This window comes from Canis lupus, chromosome 18, assembly GCF_048164855.1.
Source record: "Canis lupus baileyi chromosome 18, mCanLup2.hap1, whole genome shotgun sequence".
Taxonomy (NCBI): Eukaryota; Metazoa; Chordata; class Mammalia; order Carnivora; family Canidae; genus Canis; species Canis lupus.
In genome coordinates this window covers 30,984,791-31,007,466 of record NC_132855.1, presented here as the reverse complement: position 1 = coordinate 31,007,466, position 22,676 = coordinate 30,984,791, and the positions used below count along the sequence as shown (strand labels likewise).

Genomic DNA, 22,676 nt, shown 5'->3' with positions numbered 1-22,676 from the left:
CCACTCAATTCTATTCTTTTGTCAAATTTTAGTATACTACTGGAAATGTCACATTATATTTCCACTCTTCAGTTTTTCTATTTGCAAATGGGTACTAAAAATACTGGAATATATTATTGAAAACCTACAGGAATATTCATAACCACTTAGTTTTCAGAAAGAAAATGTGAGCCTATGGTTAAGTATAAGTTTCTTTCCAAATAAGACATGCTTACAAATATTCATGCTTCCTGTCTGAGAGGGAGAAAATCATAATAGGGAAAATATGTCCTAGGAAGCATGTGTTTTACAGAATCCTCATTAACAATGAATGTGCTAACAATATGATAGATGCTGAAGAGTGACTGGGCTGGGGGTGAAGTGAAATGAAATCTCCATAGTAGGAAAATGCCTGCATTCAGATGAGCATTAGATTACAGTGATGCCATTGACTCTAACTAGTCAAGACTTCTATATAGTATCATGCATGATTGATGTTCCAGGGACACATACCACTTGGGCCTCTGTGTCTCACTACAGATAGTATTTAAGGGAAATACTAACTTGTTCCTAATACATTATCATCTGATATACAAATCACTGTCATGTTATATTTAACCAAGGATGATATGCTTGACAGATAGTCTGAAAATGGCAAACTTTTCAGGTACATTAATCACAAGATTCAATGCAAATCCAAACTAAAATTAAATGGACTGATAATTATACCATGATTAGTTATTTATTTCATGGTAATTTAACTTCCTTCTTTCTTTCCTTTCTTTTTCCTTCTTTCTTTTTATTTTTACTTTATTTTTTATTTTTTTCCTTCTTTCTTTCATCTATCAGCTAAGCATGTCTGCAACTATGCATGTACATTTATGAATAAAAAATTCAAAAAAATCTTTTATTTGGAAAGATCTTTACAATGACTATAGGATTATGCATATCTTTTTGAAAAGCAAGTTGGTTATAAATATTTCCAAGACCTTTCAATTATATATTTAAATACTAAGTTATCAGTAAAGTTCTCTATTAGCATTGGAAGTAATGTTTCAGATCATTAAAATCTGTTTTATAAATTTTATCTGAGTTTTTTATCAAAAGACAATTGCACAATAAGCCAACCAAGTAATCCCTTGTCAGCCAGTCCAATTATTCTGCAAAGATTTTTTGAATTTCTATGGACTTTATTAGGCTTTAGAAGTAAAAAGAAATGAACTAGTACACAGGCATTTCCTGCAGGAAGCTTATTTACAAGCCAGTGGATTCTTCCTTGGAAAAGTTAGAACATTTTCAGAAAAAAAAAAGTTTTATAAAGTTTTTTTTTTCAAAAATTTTCTGTACTTTTGAGAAGGATGAGAAAATCACTCTTTTTTTTTTCTTTTTAGTTACTATTGCACAGTGCAGATACTTGAACTTATAATCAACTTGAATTTATAACTGGCACAAGATTACCTAATAAGAAGCAAATTGAATTCCTTTCTAGGTCAAAAGCTAAAAATTACCTTTGGTAAAAGTATATTCTTATATATAGCCCCCTATAGTGTAGCTTTGCAAAAAATCCCATTGATTGCTCCTGGAGAACACTGTAGAGAACTTTCTTTTGTTCATAAGCTTCTTCAACAGTCACTATGTGAGGTTGCTTTATTTAAGAGGTATTTATTGAGTGCTTCTTTTATGAAAAGTACTTATTTTATGAGTGCTTATTTTATGAAAATTAAGATCTTTCCGGAGACCACAGAGTGGAACAATGGAAATTACAATTTAGTTGCAGGTAATTTATTTCTTAAAGTTACAATGAGGGACACCTGGGTGGCTCAGTGGTTGAGCATCTGCCTTCAGCCCAGGGCGTGATCCTGGAGTCCCAGGTTCGAGTCCCACACTGGAATCCCTGGATGGAGCCTGCTTCTCCCTCTGCCTATGTCTCTGTTTCTCTCTCTCTGTGTCTCTCATGAATAAATAAATAAAATATATTTTTAAAAAGTTACAATGAGTGACAATGCCAGTTATTATTGTTTGAATATATATATAGGAATAAATTTTTTACTATCAAGAAATTCTACAGCAATTCCTTATTGAAAGTTTTAGTAAAGGAATAAAATCCATGAACACTGCAAGTTAACACATTAAAATAATTTTACTTCTTATTCTGAATTAGTTGATTTTTAAATACTCATCGTTCTTGTTAAAATCTTAATCAATCTTAACATTTATGGATAAATTTATATTGTAGAGCATCTGGTGATGAAATGTAAAAATAAAATCTTAATTACCTCCCCCACTAGTTCTGCTATGTTAATTCAAGACAACACACTCAAGTATTTAGACAGATGGTGGCGGCAGCCATATTAACCTCTGATTTCTCTACAGGGAAGCAAGAGAAAGCAGAGCTCTTAGGATGTGTGCTTGTCTGCCTAGTTTCACACTTTGAAATCCTCGACAAATGCTGATTTATTCACAGCCAAATGTTTTCCTATCTGATTAGGCAGCTTTCTACTTCAGTAAGCATGTAATATGGAGGTAGCTGAATTTCCACACTGAGGAGTGAAAAAACAATATTTATAGTTTGGAAATAAAACAATCTGGAAGAATCAGGACTGTTGGGATCATAAAGAGCTTCATAGGGAGTAAATTTCTGATGAATCTATACCATAGGGTTAAAGAGTTAAAAGCTTAGTTTTAAGAAGAGTGAGACTTAGGCTATGTTTATACAACAAACAGCAGTTTTAAAGGACTGCGTTTATAATAAATTATCTTGAAGGCTGATTCTTGTCATTTATGATTGTATTATTCCTTAAACAAGAGGACAAAAGCTAGACTAGTTAGCATTTTATTTGAATTTGTCTCGGCTTACATTTTAAATAACACTTTTGACTTTTCCTTGGAAAAATGAGTACAACTAGCTACTGAATGTGTTTCTTCAAAGAGAGGTCAATTCCAAGTGACTTTCTTTTTTTAACGACACCTATTAAATTGACAGAAGGGAAATAGGAAACATTCATAAGCATAACATATAAAACTTTATTCTAATGTAATGCAAATTTTATATTTACCCGTTTGGATACTCAGTGGAAAAAAAAGAACCACATTATTATCAGTAGTAGTAACATTTTGTTAAGAAAAGGTAGCTAATAAACTGAGGGGTTAAGTAGTCCTTGTTTAAATATCCAATTAAAAAAAAAAAAAGTCCAATCTAGGCATTGTAATATATGCCCCATATATATGACTCATTCTAAAACTCACTACATTTTGATTACTATTAAAATATTCTCAATTTCAGGTGTGGCTTCTACATTCATTCATCAACAAATATTAATGGATTACTGACTATGTACCTGGAATTGCCTAAGCATTTGATACTTCCATCCATAAAACATATGATCTGCATTAGAGTTTATAATCTCATGTGACAGATCTTCTAATTATAAGTTTTGGTCGTTAAAAAATATTTGCAAGTACTAATCTTTTAAAGTCAAGTATATAATGGATTTTCAATCATTAGGTTAGAAGCTACAAGGATCTGTCTTAAATTCATTTGCCCTGTTTTCATGTGCATACTTTCTTTCTAAGAACAAGCTAAAGTATATGCCCTCCACTCATCCCTCATGATTTTTTTTAAAGATTTTATTTATTTATTATTAATGAGAGACATACAGAGAGAGAGAGAGGCAGAGACACAGGCAGAGGAAGAAGCAGGCCCCATGCATGGAGCCCAACATGGGACTCGATCCCGGGTCTCCAGGATCAGGCCCTGGGCTGAAGGCAGCGCTAAACTGCTGAGCCACCCTGGCCTCTTTTTTTAATTAGTACATTCTGTCTTAGTTCAGGATGCTATAACTAAATACAATATATTAAATGGCATAAAAACAAACATTACTTCTCACAGTAACAGAGGCTAGGGAGTCCAAGATCAAGGTGTCAGAAGATTGTGTTTGGTAAGAGCTACTTTCTTACTGTTTCCTCTCTTTCATGTCTCTTCTTACAAGGGCACTAATCCCATCATGAGGATTCCACTCTCATGACCTGTTTACATTCTAAAAACCCCATTTTCAAATATCATTACTTTTGGGATTACAGCTACAACACATGAATTTGAAGAAACACAATTCAGTCCTCTCTGATCTAAGTCTTTGCTATGAGCATTTGTTTCTCTGGTTCCTCTCCAATACACATATATATCGTAAAAAGTCTAGTTAGCAAGATCAATTCATTCGTTAATTACAAAGATATTCATTGATGGTCACCCAAGTTCAAGACAGTGGGAAAACAAAGATGAATAAAACAGTCTTTATCTTCAAGAAGTTTATTGTCAGCTCCTATACTCATGGTGCTCAAGCTTTATAGTATCAATGTTGTAGATTCCTATCCTAGCTCAGAGGAGATTTATTCATATTCTGTGGTTCTTAGAAGGGGTCTATCATTCTATATCTTGAGAAAGCACCCAGATAATTCTGATACATGCATGTGACCCATCCGTCTCTGCCTTTATGTACCAATTCTAATAAATAGTCTTATGACTTCTTTCATAATAACCACTATAATAACTAGTATTATTTTCCTGATTATTCACTTAACAAATGTTATCGTATTAAGCCTCACCACACTCTATGGGGTGAGTATAATTACCTTCAGTTAACAGATTAGAAAGCAAGGTCAGAGAATTTAAATAACTTTTACTAAATATTCACACTCATCCTTTAGCAAGCATTTCTTGAGATTCTATTATGCAGGAACTCTTTTAGGTTCTGCAAACACAGTAGTGTACAAACCTCTAACAGAGGGCAGATATCTCTTTGATTATACAACCTATACTCTTAAACATTATGTCGTATTACTCTCTTGTTCCTAAAATATTCTTCAAGTCTATCAGTAGATTTCCAACTTATACCTTATGCCAGAAAGCCTCAAATTCCAGTCTTTTCACAACAGACATTTTGAAACAGTGATCTATGAATTTTTAGATAGTCCAATGATATTCTTCGGGAAGCTCAATATAATTTTTTTGTGTGTGAAGTTTTTTCCTTTAGGAAAGAATCACTAAAATCTAATAGATTCTTGAAGGAGGACATGATTCTTAAAATGATCCTTAACAAGCAAAACCAGTTAAGATCAGCAGGTTAGAATAGTCTCTTTCTCTGGCCCAGAGTAGGCACTCAAGAACTACTTTTTTAATGTATGAATTTCAAAGAGATTTGTATATCTAATACATTTGGGGAAAAACTACAAAATAATACACGAATAAGTTGAGGGTGAATTATCTTAAAAGGTAAATAGAATAGAACAAAAAATCATTTCTAGGGAAAACATGTATAGGACTTAAAGACAGGCTACAAAGAGGTTAGAAGCAACATCAAGATTTGATCATGATGTTGACCTGAAGTAGCAATGGAAGCAAAGAAGAGCAGCTGATTTGACACATAATGAAATACATTTTAAACATGTTAACTAGGGGTAGTGTTAAGTATTCCTGTGAATATGTTAAATGAGACATTGGAAACATTGGCCTTAAATCCATAAGAGTGTTAGCATTAGAGATACAAAATACATAATTACTTAGAGACAATATGAAAATAGTGAAGTAAATTAAATTCTAAAGAAGAAGAGTACTACAAAGAGAGAATTGGAGGGGTGCTGGAGTAGCTCAATCAGTTGAGCATCTGTCTTTGGCTCAGGTCATGGTCCCTTTGGCTCAGGTCATTGTCCCAGAGTCTTGGGATCAAGCCCCACATAGAGCTTCCCATAGGAAGACTGCTTCTCCCTCTTTTCCCTGCTCCTGCTCTCTTTCACTATCTCAGTCTCTCTTTCAGATAAAATTAAATTAAGGTAAAATAAATCCTTTAAAAGAAGAAGAGAGAATTGGAACCTGAAATTCAGAGAGGAATAGAAGGGACTATGAGAATAAACAGGCAAAAGTACTATGAAATATCTCAGTTTACTTCCAGAACAAGTCTTATTAGATTAGGTACTACTGAAATAAGCACGTGATGGATGAGAAGCATGAAATTTTATTTTTGTTAAAATAAGTATTTTTTCAGAAACATGTGTTTTAAAAACTACTTCTTCCTGAAAATTCCTTTAAATCTTAAAAGATATATGATCATAAGCCTTAAAAATTTATATTCTATTAGGGGGGATATGGCATAGCTATATTCCATATATAAGTACAAATATGTATATACATAACAAATTTATTATACAAGAGATATAAATATTTATTTAAACACTGCCATATGCATTTATTAAAGTTCATTCATATGTATATAATATATGTACTTATATAGACAAACATGTTCACACAATAGATGAGGCAAATTTTGTTTTTTGCTATTAAGGAACTCAGAATAATGGGAGAAACAGAGTTTAGCAAGAAATATAATATAGAGGTATAAGAAGTAAAACTAAGCATTATTAACTGAATGCTTTCCATAAGCAGGAAACAGTGTGTCATAGCATTTATGTCCTCCAGCAGAGTTCATACTCTCATTTATTAACTGTCAGTATGGAAGTAGAAATAAACACAATTGTAATATAAAGAAACTGCACTTAAAGGGTTAAGTAGGAGGTAAAAAAAAGACACTGTGAAGGAAGTGGTAATTGAATAGCATCATGAAGAACATTTGGAAAAGGTCATCAACAAAGAGAGCATGTATAAATACAGAGAATGAGTAAGTGTTTGGTACGCTTGAGAGCAAAATGCAGTGTGGTTTGGCTAGAGCATCTAACTAATGGGATGGGAATGGAGAGGTAAGCAAAGATCATATTCTAAGAACCCTGAAATCTATTCATGAATTTAAGGTATTTCATTTTGTCTTGGAGGCAGCAGAAAGCCATTCAAAACTACCCATTGTGGATGTTTGTTCTCATGTTGGCAGTGCCTGATATTACTGGGTTTCTAAAATCATCACCATGGATGTTGTATGCAAATATATAGAAAAGAGTGTAGGAATAGAAAAAATAAAATTCAATCATAGCCATCTATGTAATTGATGGAAGGAGTATGAGCTAAGGTGAAATAATGAATGAAAAAGGTTAAGAAAGATCAAAGGGTTATTTAGGAGGAAAATGATTGTATAATACCTTAAAAGAGTGAAAGGATGAGCTATTAACAATTATGCCAGGAAAATAGGCATATATTGGGGTTGTTTCAGGTAATCTGGGTCATTTCTAAGAAATGTAAAATCAGTGATACCAGATTACAGAGGAGGAAAGGTGAAAATTTTTTACCAGGCTTTGTATCACATATCTGTTAATCTAGCTACAACATTCGGCAAGTTATTTAATCTCTAATACTTCAATTTCCTCTCTTTGAATGGGGACAATAGGATCATATGATGCTTAAATCAGTAAATCTTATGAAATACTTAGCATAGTGACTGACACATGGCCTGAGCTACATAGGTACTTACACTGTTAACAGAGGACATACTTAATGAAGAATGAATTTGAGTTGGGCCTTAAAGAATGTATGTAGAAAATATGAAAGAAGAGAAATACTAATGATTGTATATCAGATGTATTTGGGAGCTGGAAAATAGTCTAATTTGACAGAATTGCACGGAATGGAAAGTATGGGATGTACACAGGAAATCTATTTGGAAGGCAGTGCATGAGAAATCTAAACTTAAAACAGTTTAGATTTCGTTCATCAAGCAATTGAACATTACCAAGAGGTTTCCAGTAGGACTGGTCTCTGAGGATAGGTCAAATTGTAAGAGGGACAAATAGATGTGTATAAAAGTCACACAGAACTTGGTCCAGGCAAAAATTACAACTGAGCTCTGTCTTAACTAACCAATAGCTTTGATCTTCTTTCAGTGTGCCATATGGGTTATTTATGAACCCTGTTGCCTCCCATCATGGTACAAATAAATATAAATATATAAATATATTGTTTGAAGAAGGTGATAAGTAAGTCATAGCCAAAACATAAGCTCTGAAGCCAGCTGTGTTACCTTATATAAACTGTAGAATCTCAATAGTCTTAGCTTTAAAAAGGATAATGTTTGCCTACAAAGTTGGTGAATATAAAAATTCCAATTTTCTGAAATTGTCTATTAAATTTCTGGGATAGTTTCCTGCTACATGTACTTCTACATGTATCCTTAAAATAAAGCCCCATTAACTGAAGTTATTTGAACTTATATTGATTCTTTACAACCTATAAAAGTTTAATTGACCTTTAGTAATTCAAATTATTTTATTAGAATTAAATGAAAATTTTTCACTTGGCACATATTGGATGTTTAATATATCGTGGCTATTATAACAGTAAGATCAGAAATGGATGAAAATAAGGAATCTGGAGCCTGACTTCTTAGTACAAAGCCCAGCTTTGACAGTTACTAATCCTGTGATGCACGACAGGTTATTTAGTATACTTAATCTGAGGAAATAGTATTACCTATTCTATAGACTTGTCTTGAAGATTTAGTGAGAATATATTGGTTAAAATGTTTAAAATACTTCCTGAAAAAATGAGTTCTGGAAATGAAATGACATTCAAAATGAAAAATATGAGACAAACAGAAGTCTCATCCCATCAAAGTTTTTCCTTGGGACATATCACATCAATGACAAATATAAGTAACTGAGAATTTGTGACTTGGGATAACCGTAGCTGTTTAGCCTTCTAAAATTCAGTCATTTTAAAAATATCAGAAAGGGAGACAGAACGTAAAGACTGCTAACTCTGGGAAACGAACTAGGGGTAGTAGAAGGGGAGGAGGGCGGGGGGTGGGAGTGAATGGGTGACGGGCACTGGGTGTTATTCTGTATGTTAGTAAATTGAACACCAATAAAAAAAAAAAATAAAAAAAAAATAAAAAAAATAAAAATATTAAATATTAAAAAAAAATAATAAAAAATAAAATATCTTTTGAGCTACTTTTCCTTCATACAGAATATTATATCTCATTGTTTCAGTATTTATTTATTTATTTTTGTCCTTGTTATTACATGCAAGACTAGGAAAGCAAGAGGCACTCAATGAAAGTCAATAGGATATAATAATTGAAATATTTAAAAAGATACATTGAATTTGGCAAATTTCATAATTTTGTACATCGATTGGTTCCTGAATTAGAAAAAAAAGATTATGACAAAAACCCCTAAATAATGCATTTCATGATCAGAATTTCAAACTCATAAAGAAATACATTTTTTCTAAAGTAAACTTGTGCATTACTTCCTTAAGTCTAAAATCCAACTGCATTTATTCATATTAATGAGTCATACTAACCAAAATAAGAGTTGCATTAAAATTATAAGGTATAAAAATGTACGTAAATAATCATAACGATGTCTAGGAATGATTAGTAAGTGACATACAACAAAATCAGTATCTAGATTGCAGAAAAGATAAGAACAATAACAGAACTACTGCAAACATTTAACTGACAGATTAGGATATGAACTATCTTTTTAAATACTCAATACTGTGTATTGTTATTATCTTTATTTTACATATGAAGAAACTAAGGCACAGGAAGGTAAAGTACACTGTCCAAGGTCATAGTAATAGTAATAAATGAAGTCAGGACTTGAACTCAGGCAATATAATCCCTGAGGCCGCAAGAGGCAAACATAGCTTACACTATGTAAATAGTATTATTTTTATTTTTTATTTTTTATTTTCTTTTTTTTGTAAGTAAACTCTACACCCAACATGAGGCATGAATTCATGACTCTAAGGTCAAGACTTCCAAGTTCTATGGACCAAGCCAGCCAGGCACCCCTACTTTTATTATGTTTTTCTAATTTATTTATTTATTTATTTATTTATGATACAGGGAGATACGATGCATGTGCAGGGAGAGTGGGGGGACAGGACAGAGGGACAGAGAAAAGTAGACTTCCTGCTAAACAGGGAGCCCAAGAATGGGAGGGTTTGATCCCAGGATCCGGAGAGCATGACCTGAGCTGAAAGAAGACAATCAACTGAACCTCCCAGGTACCCCACTTTTATTATGTCTTAAGAAAAACACTTGAGATGAGTAAATATGTGTTACAATATTCATATGTAAAGACTAATAATTATAGTATGTGAAGTATTTAAGAATATCTTCCCAAATATCATCTTTATGCAAAAAATATTAATCTATTAGTGAAAGAGCTTTATCAACTAGCTCAATAATTCTAATATATTACCTATCCACACAAAAAATAAAATAACAGCTACAGAAATGTGAGATAAGCTAAACATATTTCTCTGTAATCATGACTTAAAATTCATGTTACAAATATATATTTTATTCTTTCTCATCGGTTTAATAAATAATAGGATGTAATAGATAAGTCCACTTAAAATAAAACTGCATTTTCATACAAGACTGGGTCTTGGTAGACTCCATAAGATTTTGATTAAGAGAAAAATACTGCTAGACTTCCAAGAAAATCATAATGTTGGACAAAAAAGGGCAATAAGCAAACCACTCTATTAGTTGTATGAAGAAGTCAGATCTCCTAAATCCCAGCTCATGCTGCTACCACTCTATTGCTTTTGCTGCTATAGAGTTATGTTTTCCTATTTATTTATTTATTTATTTATTTATTTATTTATTTATTTATTTATTTATATTTTTTATTGGAGTTCGATTTGCCAACATATAGCATAACACCCAGTGCTCATCCCATCAAGTGCCTCCCTCAGTGCCTGTCACCCAGTCACCCCATCCCCCCGCCACCTTCCCTTCCACTACTCCTTGTTCATTTCCCAGAGTTTGGAGTCTCTCATCTTCTATCACCCTCTCTGATATTTCCCACTCATAACATTTTCCTATTCTTCTATCTCCTACCTTCTATGAGCTTCAAGTTCCTATTGTCTCTTCAGTTACATTGCTTCATAATTCCACTGCATATCCCTTATGCTTTCTAATTTTGCACATTGCATTCCTGTAGTTCCCCTATATTCTAATTTCTATTGATGCTTACTCTATATGCATGTCATATACATATTTGCAGAGAAAACATCTTCTTGGGACAGTTGTATGAGTATAGTGTTGTGATGAGAAGAATTTGTTTTCCTCATAGCTTGCTAACTAGAGCTCTGGTGGCACCGTTTATGCTTAGTGGATATAGTTCACTCAGTAGGATTCCAATAGAATGACTGCCCTAAGGCATGTCCTGATTGCAATGAGAAGAGGGTGGGAGTGGGAAGATTGAAAGAAGAAGTGCCAGTCTCATGAAGCTAGGATCAGAAATCAAAATTTGAGACAGCAAGAGTGACTGGAAACTGAAAGGTTTCTTTCCTATAAAGAAAGGACCCACAGAGGGAGAAGCCACAATAACCACATATAAGTCTCCTGACTCTTGAATTAAGAGTCTTGACTGACTCTTAAATATCATACAAATATTCATGGATAGGAAGAGGCATTAAGGAACTTGCTGAAAAGCTAGAAATGTAAAAAGCTAGAAAATTGCTGATGAGGATCTCAACTGTTGCCTAGTGCTGGTAAGAGAAAAAGTAGAATGCAAATGCTAAATTTTTGTAAACACTACAGGCATTTCATTTAAACAAAACAAAACAAAAACAAAAGATACGGGGCACTCGTGTGGCTCAGTTGCTTAAGGGTCTGATTTTGGCTCAGGTCAAGATCTCCATGTTCTGGAAAAGAGGACCCCCATCCCCAACCCAACTACCCTGGAGCCCAGCATGGAGCCCTGCCTCAAATCTTGCATCAAGCTCTGTGCTCAGCGGGGAGTCCCTCTCCTTCTTTGTCTCCCTGCGCCCGTCCTTCTGCTAGTGCTCTCTTTTTTTCTTATATAAATAAAATCTTTAAAAAGTTTTTGCCCTAAGAGTAAAGACCACTAATTAAAGACCACCAAGGATAGTAAATAAAAAATAAAAATAAAAAATAAAAATAAAATAAAAATAAAAAATAAAAATAAAAAACCCCAGGACTTCAGATCATACCAAAAGTCCCATGTCCAATCAAAGCCTCCAAATATGTAGGATAATTAGCTAATTATTTCACTGTCTCCCACAATAAAAATAATAAAAAGTCAGAGGAATATCACAGAATCTAAAGTCCCTATGACAAATGTGCCAAGTAGACTGGCATATAACAACAATAATAATTTACGAGATATACAGAGAAGGAAAATAACAGTCAAATGAAGTAGACTTACACATGACTCAGATGTTGGAATTAGTTGATGGGAATTTAAAAATAGGGCAGCCCGGGTGGCTCAGAGGTTTAGCGCTGCCTTCAGCCCAGGTTGTGATCCTAGAGTCCTGGGATCGAGTCCCATGTCAGGCTCCCTGCATGGAGCCTGTTTCTCCCTCTGCCTGTGTCTCTGCCTCTCTCTTGCGCTCTGTGTCTCTCATGAATAAATAAATAAATCTTTAAAAAAATAAAAATTTAAAATAATTATTAAATTTAAGACTTAAAGGAAAACACAATCATAACGAGTGACAGATAATTTCAGCAGAGAAGTAAAACCTATTTATAAATAAAAATGGAAATTCTATAACTTAAGGCACACTATCTGATGTGAGATATCCACTGAATGGGCTTAATAATACATTAGCAAGAGCAGGTGAAAAGGTAATTAAATCTGAAGACAAATTAACAAAAAATAGCCAATTTAAATAAAAAAATGAAATTTAAATAATTGGAGAGCATAACTAATATGAATCAATATCAAGTGGTCTAATAAACATGTATTTTGAGTCCAGAGAGAAAAGCACAGATACAATGTTTAAGGAAATAATTAACAGGTAGATTGGTTTGTTTGTTTTCCAAACTTTGACCTAAACTATCTGTGAACTCTAAACAATGAAGTAAGAGAGAGAGAGAAAGAGAGAGAAATATATGACATAAATAAAGGAATAAAAGAAAAAGAAAGAAAGAGAAAGAAAGAAAGAAAGAAAGAAAGAAAGAAAGAAAGAAGAAAAAGAAGAAAGAAAGAAAGAAAGAAAGAAAGAAAGAAAGAAAGAAAGAAAGAAAGAAAGAAAGAAAGAAAGAAAGAAAGAAAGAAAAGGGAAGGGAAGGGAAGGGAAGGGAAGGGAAGGAAAGGAAAGGAAAGGAAAGGAAAGGAAAGGAAAGGAAAGGAAAGGAAAGGAAAGGAAAGGAAAGGAAAACTCTCTATTCAAAGACTATACAATTGTCCATAAGAAAGCCCTGGAGAACTTTTTTTTTTTAATTTATAAATTTTATTTATTTATTCATGAAAGACACAGAGAGAGAGGCAGAGACATAGGGAAAGGGAGATGTGGGACTCGATCCCAGGACCCTGGGATCATGCCCTGAGCCAAAGGCAGATGCTCAACTGCTGAGCCACCCAGGTATCCCCCTGGAGAATTTTCAAACACATCATTTTATACGAGTCTTCCTATTAAGCAATAACAATCATTAAAGTGAGGGATTAGTATAAAATGAAAAAAATCATTGGAAGAAAATAGAAGTCTAAAATTAGAGCCAACTGCATATGGTCAATTTCTTTTCAACAAAGGACTCAGGAAATCCAAAGGCTGAAACAAAGTCTCCAGTCTAAAGGGTGCAATAGTAAGTGGGTATTCAAAAAATGATAATCAAGACTTCTTGGAGAAAATACAAAAAACAAACAAAATCCACCTAAAGTAACCAGTAGGAAAAGATAAATTAAACTTTGAAATTCAACATTTTTTTCAAAAGTAATCACAAAGAAAATGAAAAAGCATGCTACAGGATGGGGAAATACAATGTAACTACATATAAGCTGACAATGATTTATGTCCAAAATCTATAAAGAATTCCAAGATACTCAGGCAAACAACTTAATAAAAAAATAGATAAAAGCTTGAACGGGCAGTTTATTAATGCAAATGCATCAATGCCCAATAAGTACATGGAATGCTGCACAACATCATCAATTATTAGGGAACTATTATCACAAAGAGATAGCTCCTTGACCACATTAGAATGGGTAAAATTAATGTTAATATCTCATCCTAATCCTTCTTTCCTAGTCATCCCAAATATCTCTCCCCTGGGAAAAGAGTTGGCTACCCACATAGCCAAAGTACTTCTAGAAACATTTCATGCATCTGTGAACATATAAAACATATGGTTGTTTTCTCTTTTTTAATATAAATATTAACACACACCATGCCCTGTTATTTTTTGGATATCTGTCCAAGTTAGTACATAAAAAGATTGCTCATATTCTTTGCAACTGCATCATATCCCATTTAGGGGCTTCAGTTCAGCAGTATAAAAATTCTTGAATCATGTTGGTTCAAATCTTCAATACAAATAATTATTTCTCTTTTATGTTTCTTTGCCCAAGCATTGACTGATATAGCATGAACAATGATAGCAAATCAAAGGTAAGAGATAATGTTACTATTACTCTTGTACTGTGTGAATCAACCAATACCCAAATATCATTTAAAATCTAAAAAAAGTTACAGTGTTCCACAGCTATTAACTTTAAAACATGCATTAAATAATAAATTTTTCTACTTGCCTGTGTAAACTCAGAAGAAAAGAGCATCACTGACTATGTGTTGCAGACACTTTGGATGAATGAACAATAAACAAAAATGTAGGCAAGAATTAAACAACAGAGTATAATTTATAGCAGATTTTGTGATTTTCAGAAAAGAAAAGGGGACGGACACTGTTGTGTCTTCATCAAAAGTAATCCAAAAATAAATAGAAAATTTCATTATAAACTCTTCAGTTTGTTTCATGATATATTTTTTCTCTCACATACAATCTTCCAAAAGCATATTGTTACTGTTTTGCTTTGTCTTGTATTTTATTTCTCTTATCCTAACCTGATTGATTGACACACATGAACCTGTCTTCACTTTTACAAAATCATTACCTTCTTACGGCCAAATCCCCTCAGAATGAAAGCTTATTTTATGGATGTCAGTAGCAGTGAAACAACTGGAAGAATCAAACCTCCATTTGAGACTATTCTAGGCTGTTTGGCCATCATTGTCACATGTACTTCAGCTCGCATATTGTTTCTGTGAATGGAGTATTGTTTCTGTGTATTAAACTTTGAAAACCTAGGGCAAGCACATGATAATAATATATATATATATTTTTTTAAATTAAGTCTTCTTTTCACTCCATTTCTTGATTACACTTGCCTCTCTCTCTAGAAATGGCCACTGTTACAAATCTCTTGGTTCTACTTCCTGTATGATTCTGTTCTTTTAAACGAGTGGTAATATGCTGTCTAGAATAATAAATGTAATGAAATGCACAGCTGTAAAAAAAATCTTATAAATGTATTCACGCCTAATGATATCATTTTAAATTTTTAGAGAAAACCTCAATTTCAGAAAGTGTCTTCTTGCTTCCTGTGCAGCTCAGTAGTAGTAATTATACATGATACTATATTTTAAAAAATATGAGGTACAACACATGTGAAAGGTTGTCATACTTTGCTTTTGAGCTTGGAAATGAAACCACCTGGAGGTCCTGAGCTTAAAAGAAATGTCTCATCACGGGCTTTCCTCCACTGTCCATTTACATATTGCAATGGAACTCAAGCTCATAGACCTCTCTGAGGGGCACGGGAAAATGAGGAAGTTACTTAGGCACCATTGTTCTGTATCCAAACTAATACCTGACCCAACACGTGGCCTGACCTGTAGCAGAGCTGCTATAAAAATGTAATTCTCCTTTAACCCCTCCATGTAAATCATCAGAAAGCTTTCCTCTACTGATTTAAACAAATTTGGTCTTTGACCTCTACAGTCAGAATTGGCCTCAGACGGTTGTCTTATTGACTGTTTGATGTATGTCAACTGCCATAAAATGTAATGCTGTTTCACCACAGGTCTTCAAATAATGCCACATATGTCCAAAGTCATAGCAACAGTCTCTGTATTCCAAGTAAAGCAGTAGCATGAAATACTGCAGATTAATGAATAATGCACTTTGTTTTATCAGGCTTTGATATCAAATGCAGCCGTGATCTGCAGTATTCAACCAGCTGCAACACCCATCACTGTGTTTCCTACGAAACTTCAAAAGGCTTCCAACAAATGCCAAATGCTTAGAAAGGTTCTCATGTGTATAAGTAAAAATTTTTCTGGGTCTGTGATTTTTGGTATTTAACAACCAGAACCGTACAATAGTTCATAAAACAATCAGTTGCTTAATGATCTATCTGCAAACATTCACATCTGACAATTTGAGATATCACAGAAAACCCAAGAAACTATACTTGCTCACTTTTCTAAGGAGAAAAGAACTAAACATATTGAACACTCTCTAAATAAAACCTAAACTCTAAAATTAAAGCAAGATTTCCAATCAAATTATATTTTCACAATTTCTTTAAGCATTAAACTTTTTCCAAGGAGTACCCTCTGATTGATATATGTATGTGTGTATGTATAAATATGTACCTTGAAATGTATCAATACCAGTACACACAATAAATTATATTATAAAATGATAATTATTTTAAATAGCATTTATATTAAATATATAAAATTACATATATATTTGTAAATATATTACTATATTTATAAATTATCTATAATATATTTGATATTTATTAATATATTATATTTATATCTTTAAATAGAAATGAATTTCAACATCTTTTGGTAAACAATGTTTAATAAACTGTAATACAGGAAGACATTGTATTGAATACAGTATTAGAATGTTTTGGTACTTAATAGTTCAAAAAATTGTTTTATTTAATTGAGACCAACTGGCCTCATTGCTTCTTATAAACTTTGCAATATATATTCAATAAAAAGGAATAAAAATGAACAGATGTTTCTCCTTAAAGAAGGCAGACAAAGATTTTTCTTACACAATAAATCAGCTGCTGGTGGATTTCGAGGACATTGCTTCAGGCTAACTATTTAGGTATAAAACTTAAAAAAAAAAATAGAGTTACCTCTGTGTGGATCCAAAATTGGTAGAGAAGATTGAATTGAAGATGAACAGCATATACTGAAGGTGGTATGAAGAGGGCCAGGGGAGAGTAGAACATCTAAAAAATTAAACATTTTAAAATTTATACATATTACTTCTCAACATAAAACACAGTTTTATTCATGGCTCAATGTTATGAGTATAAGCTTCATGAATACAACTTATTCTTTAGCAAATATGCCTTATTCTGTATATTTTATTGCCACATTTGACTTTGCAACATTAATTTTCCACATGGTGATAAAGTTACAGACATGTTGGAGCTAAGTCCACCAGACTTTTTAGTTCTCACTTAATATTGTCTAATTAAAATAGCATACTTGGTGTGTTATTTCCTTAATCTTGAAAAGGTTGGATGTGTTTCCTGGAAGTAAAGAGGTTTTTCTTATACACAGAAATACTGAGAAGGAGAAGGAGAAAGAGAAGGAGAAGGAGAAGAAGAAGAAGAAGAAGAAGAAGAAGAAGAAGAAGAAGACGACGGAGAAAGAGAAGGGAAGGGAAGGGAAGGGAAGGGAAGGGAAGGGAAGAAAAAAGAACAAAAAAGAAAAGAAAAGAGCATGTGCCTTTATACCTTGACAGATCCCCATAACTGTATTATGGCCTGGCATGCTTAGTAAAAAAATGAAATTATAATTTAAAAAAGTAACTTCATATAAGAATATAACAAGATGATATACATTTTCTCTTTTAAATGTTCTTATGTGGTTGATTGAAAACATGATATGTCTTAAATTCTTCAAAGTTAGTAAGGAAGAAGCTATGATATAATGCCATAGTGGAAACAAATTTTAAAGGTCTGTATTTCCTAACAGACGGAAATGCCTCTGCCTTGGAAAAACAACTTCTGCTTAAACCGCAGAACTGGTTAGAATCAACTAATAAGCACAATCTGCTGTGTTCTCGTAATGACTTTGATCTCCAAGAGCGATTTCATGTTGTAAGAAAACATTTTATTAAATGAAATGTTAAACAAACAAATAAGAATAAAAGGAATCTTTCTTCCACTTTACACTTTGGATTTTATAGAGTTAATATTTCCAAAAGACTAGTTATTTTTAAAATATTTCTTCTAAATATTAAATTTTATTTCTAAATTATTGTTATAGTTTTTGTTCTCAGGCCAATATCATTTCAACTATGTTTAGCTGTGATTATGCATCTGAAATTGGACATTTACATAAACACTTCTAGTTTTGGTCTTGAACCTTAAGTCATGAAAAATCTCAACTGTCATCACAAGTAGGATCAGTTTTATTATTTATAAATGTACTATTAAGCAAAGGATTGGATTAGTGAGTAACAAAAGAATACTAGGCTCTTTTTCAAGACATCCACTTTAAGTCTTGGTTCTACTACAGAATCTCTGTGATGTTCACAAAGTTCTTAAATTTCTCTAGGCTTCAGTTCTCTCAAGAGAATGGTAAAGAAAACCATTTGAAACTTAGTCATCTTTTTGGTTCCAAAAGATCTGTCATAATATTTTGATTTTTAAAAATATATATATTTATTTATTTTAAAGAAAGAGAGCAAGCTGTGATTGGGAGGAGGGGCAGAGAGAGAGAGGCAGACTCCTCATTGTGCAAGGAACTTAATGCAGGGCTTGATATCATCACCCTGACCTTACCACCCCGAGATCATGATCTGAACTGGAAAAGAGGTGAACACTTTCTATAAAACTAGAGACAAGGAAGTGTGTGCACTTGTGGATTCACAAATCTAAGTGAACATATCTGAAAAGAAAATAGAGACAGGGTAAAACAGAAAAACTCATGTTCTCCGTGAAGTTTTAAATATGATCGTTGGCTGAAAGCAAGGAACATGACTGGAGAAAAGCCCTTAAGGAGACTGCAAAATTCTGGAAGGTCTTCACCCCAGTAGGGAAGACTATCATGTTTACAGCTTGGTGAGGAGCATGGACCACTCAGCTCTGGAAGCCATCTATGGAGGAGCAACAAGCTGCCAGTTGGTACTGTAGGGCACCCACAGAGTTCAGCAAGCTGAGTGTGGGAATGAAGTAGGTGGGTGACTGGATTTAAGCACAGCTCAGGGATTTCAGGACAGATGTAACAGTAGGCGGACTGTTTTCCAGAGTCAAAGAAATACACTTTAGGTTGGATGCTGTAGGAAATAAAGCCATGAGGCATGACAAACTGGGAGGAGAAGCAGGGGTCAAGAGAGGAGAGCTGTCCACAAGTGAGCTGCAAAGCAAACTGGTTAAAGTTAGGTGTATAATTACTTTGAAATGGAAAAAAAAAAATGAGCTCCAGGATTCATGTCTATCTTATTTCAATAAACTAATTTAACTTTACTAATATCTATATTTCTATTATTTATTTTTATAAAGCTACTTAAGAGAAAACATTTCCTTCATAATTGAGGAACTAAAGTTTGAATAATCAAGTACACTGTGCCACATTCCTAAAATCTACATAATCTATCAGGATACAGAACCAAATCTTTTTTTTTTTTTAAGATTTTCTTTATTTTTTCATGAGCAACACAGAGAGAGAGAGAGAGAGAGAGAGGCAGAGACACAGGCAGAGGGAGAAGCAGGCTCCACGTAGGAAGCCTGATGTGGGACCTGATCCTGGGTCTCCAGGATCACACCCTGGGCTGCAGGCGGCGCTAAACCGCTGTGCCACCGGGGCTGCCCAGAACCAAATCTGATTGCAGATAGAGTATACTAATCTCTATCTATCCTTTAATTTACTTTGATTGCATGTTTGGAATAAGTGCCTGTGTTTCTACTTAGGACATCCTTATTTTAAGTAATTTAGGCTCATCTTTCTGTTCCCATTTCTATGCTTTTATCCATTTTTCCCTTTGCCCATTACACCTTCTTATCCATCCTATATTCTAGTCACACTCAAACTTTATGCATTGAATTATGTTTCCCAAAAATATATATGAGGCCTAATCCCCTAGTACATCAGAATGTGCCCTTATTTGGAAATAGATTCTTTATGGAAGTAATCAAGGTAAAATGAGGTAATGGGGGAGGGGTCTAATCGAATTGATAGGTTTCCATATAAATGGGAAATTTGGGGGCATCTGGGTGGCTCAGTGGTTAAGCAGCTGCTTTGGCTCAGGTCATGATCTCAGGGTACTGGGATTGAGCCCCGCATAGGGCTCCCTGCTCAATGGGGAGTCTGCTTCTCCCTCTCTCTCTGCCTCTCCCCCTGCTTGTACTCTCACTCTCTCGCTCTCTCTCTCTCTCAAATAAATAAACAAAATCTTAAAAATTTGGGGGGGGGATTTGGATATAGAGACAGACATGCACACAGGAAGAATGCCATGTGAAGACGAAGTCAGAGATCGGTATGGTATATCCACAAGCTAAGGAACACCATAAATCACCAGCAAGTGACCAGAAGTTAGAAATGAGGCATGGAATAGATATTTCCTCACAGCCTTCAGAAGTAATCAACCCTGCCTATACCTTGATATCCAATTTCTAGCATCCAGAACTATGAGGCAATAAATTTCTAAGATCCAGTCTTGGTACATTGGTATGGCAGCTCTTAGAAACTAAACCATGCACTTTCCTTGCAATTCCCTAAGTTTATTATATTTTCTCATATTTTTGTGTTTCCAAAGATATGTTCCTTCTATATAATATCCATTCACAATCTCATTTTGACAAAATTTCATTTTTCTTACAGATTGGGCTCAGGCATTTCTTCTGTGATTCTTCATTTCACCCATCATAGTTCTCAAAGCACACACTTCTCTCTAAAATCTTAACAACCTGTATTAATAATAGCTGTTGACTTACTGGAATCCCAACAAAGAAAGCAAGCACTTTAAGAACAGAGCTCATCCTATTTCTCTTTATATCCCCAACCTTTGCTACCATGACCAGCTCTGACAATCAAGATTGTATACAGAAAACAAAACAAACAAAATGAGTGAAATGTATATTTCAAAGCAGGAACAATTACATATAAAGGGAGTTGAATATTTTAGCCAGCTTTACATTTCTTTAAAAGTAGCAATAGGATAATGCTGTCTTATGTAGAGCTCTTCACTATGAGTCTTCTTATCTATCCTTCATCAAAAAAACTACAAATGACTATTAAGTATCTGTAAAATGAAACATCAAATATAAGAGAATGATTTTATTTTTACCAAACTTTGAATTGACTTTGATACATTACAGAATAATTCCATTTTCCTGATCATGCTAGAATCAAGGCTCAAACTAGTCAAAACACAAGATAAGGGCTTCATTTATTTAATATGTTGATACAAACTTTGTCTTATATGCTGTCTCTGAATGGTGGTTGAGGGTGGGGAGGAATGCCTTGGAATTCTGAGACAAAGTCCTGAGAGTTGTTTTGTTTCTTTACTGCACGGGGGGCTCAAGGTATGTTTTCCATCTGTAACTTAAGAGTTATGAGAATTTTATCCCCAACGTATTTAACTGCAGTACATCAAAGTTGTTAGTTTCTGTGCCTTTATTTGTTCACATTTGTCTTTACATAATTCTAACTCTCACATATTGAAAAATAGCCTTTGCTTATGTAGTTTGGCAGAAAGTATGATATAATAAAAGATTTGAGATTTCACTAAAGGTTCCTCTGCAATCTTATATGTAATAAAAAAACAATATTAATACAAGTGAAACATACTCGATATAGTTCAAAGAATTTCCATACTCATCCCTGAAAGTAATTTTCAAACTAATAATAGACAAAGGCAGAGCAAATATTAATTATCCCATTTCATGTGCAAAATCACTGAGGTGCAAACATCAATCAATTGATTCAGAGTGGCGAAGCTAGCTAATTAGTGAGCTATCTGGGATTCAGACTTCCTTATTTCCCTAGTGTTTCTTAAATGTAATCATTATGTATTTTTAAATTATTATGCTCAAAAATAATATCATCATATATTTACGGGTTCCCTAACCTGTGGTAAGAAAAATGTTCATAAACTGATGTTATATTTCTCTACTCTGATGGTAGATAAAATTTACCTCTTTTTAGATTGCTTAATACACTATATATTTTATAAATTCTTATAGTATTCATTATAACAGTAACGTGAAAAACAAAACGATTTTAAGAATTCAGATATATTACCGAGCTAAAAATAAATTACTCAGCCTAGTCATTTAAACTAAGTCCATTTATCATTAATTTACCATGCTCTTAAGAGAAATACTCAGCTCATTAAATGTAGATGTACTCTTTCCCATTCTATAGCCTAATATATGAAAAGAACATACCAAAATACATTTTATTCAAAAAGGTAAATAAGTTACCTATTCTCTAATGTTTGGAGATATTTTAAATGAAAAATACTCAAATGAATGACAGATTTAAAGTATTTCACACACCAGACTTAGCCTAGTTACCATAGCAGAATATTTGACATCCATAATATCAAATATGTGACATCATAAAACTTTTAAAAATTTCTTTCATTTATGTATTATACATTTATTAAGTACTGACTGCATCAGGCAGTTTAGAGATACTCGTGAAAAATACTTTTAAAGTTTATGGGCAGGCATGAAAAGCAATAATGCAAAAAATAGATATTATAAGATAGATATGCAGGGGTTTTATAGAAAATAAAAGAAACCTAGGCAAAGTTAGAAAAGCATGTGTAGAGAAGAAGGAATTGAGTCTTGAAGGCTATAACAATCAGGGGTAAAGAAGCAACAATTTTCCTAGCAGAGGTAACTGCATGGGCAATGACATATCAAGACATTATGACAGAGTAGATTTAGGGAACTGAAAATTGTTAACTGAAGATGAGGTGACAATGGGAGATTGTGGAAGATGAGAT

General features: G+C 33.4%; 1 protein-coding gene across 4 annotated transcripts in view; it reads right to left on the bottom strand.

Annotated features, from left to right (window-relative positions):
• AGMO (alkylglycerol monooxygenase) overlaps positions 1 to 22,676 on the bottom strand; it is a 345,425-nt gene that overhangs the window by 190,946 nt on the left and 131,803 nt on the right. For all 4 annotated transcript variants that reach the window (XR_012010942.1, XM_072783951.1, XM_072783953.1 and 1 more), the window contains exon 5: positions 16,843 to 16,938. Coding sequence is in view for 3 of the 4 variants with exons in the window: in XM_072783951.1 (XP_072640052.1) it covers positions 16,843 to 16,938 (96 nt within the window). In the remaining variant the exon portion in view is untranslated. The remainder of the gene's footprint in view (positions 1 to 16,842; positions 16,939 to 22,676) is intronic.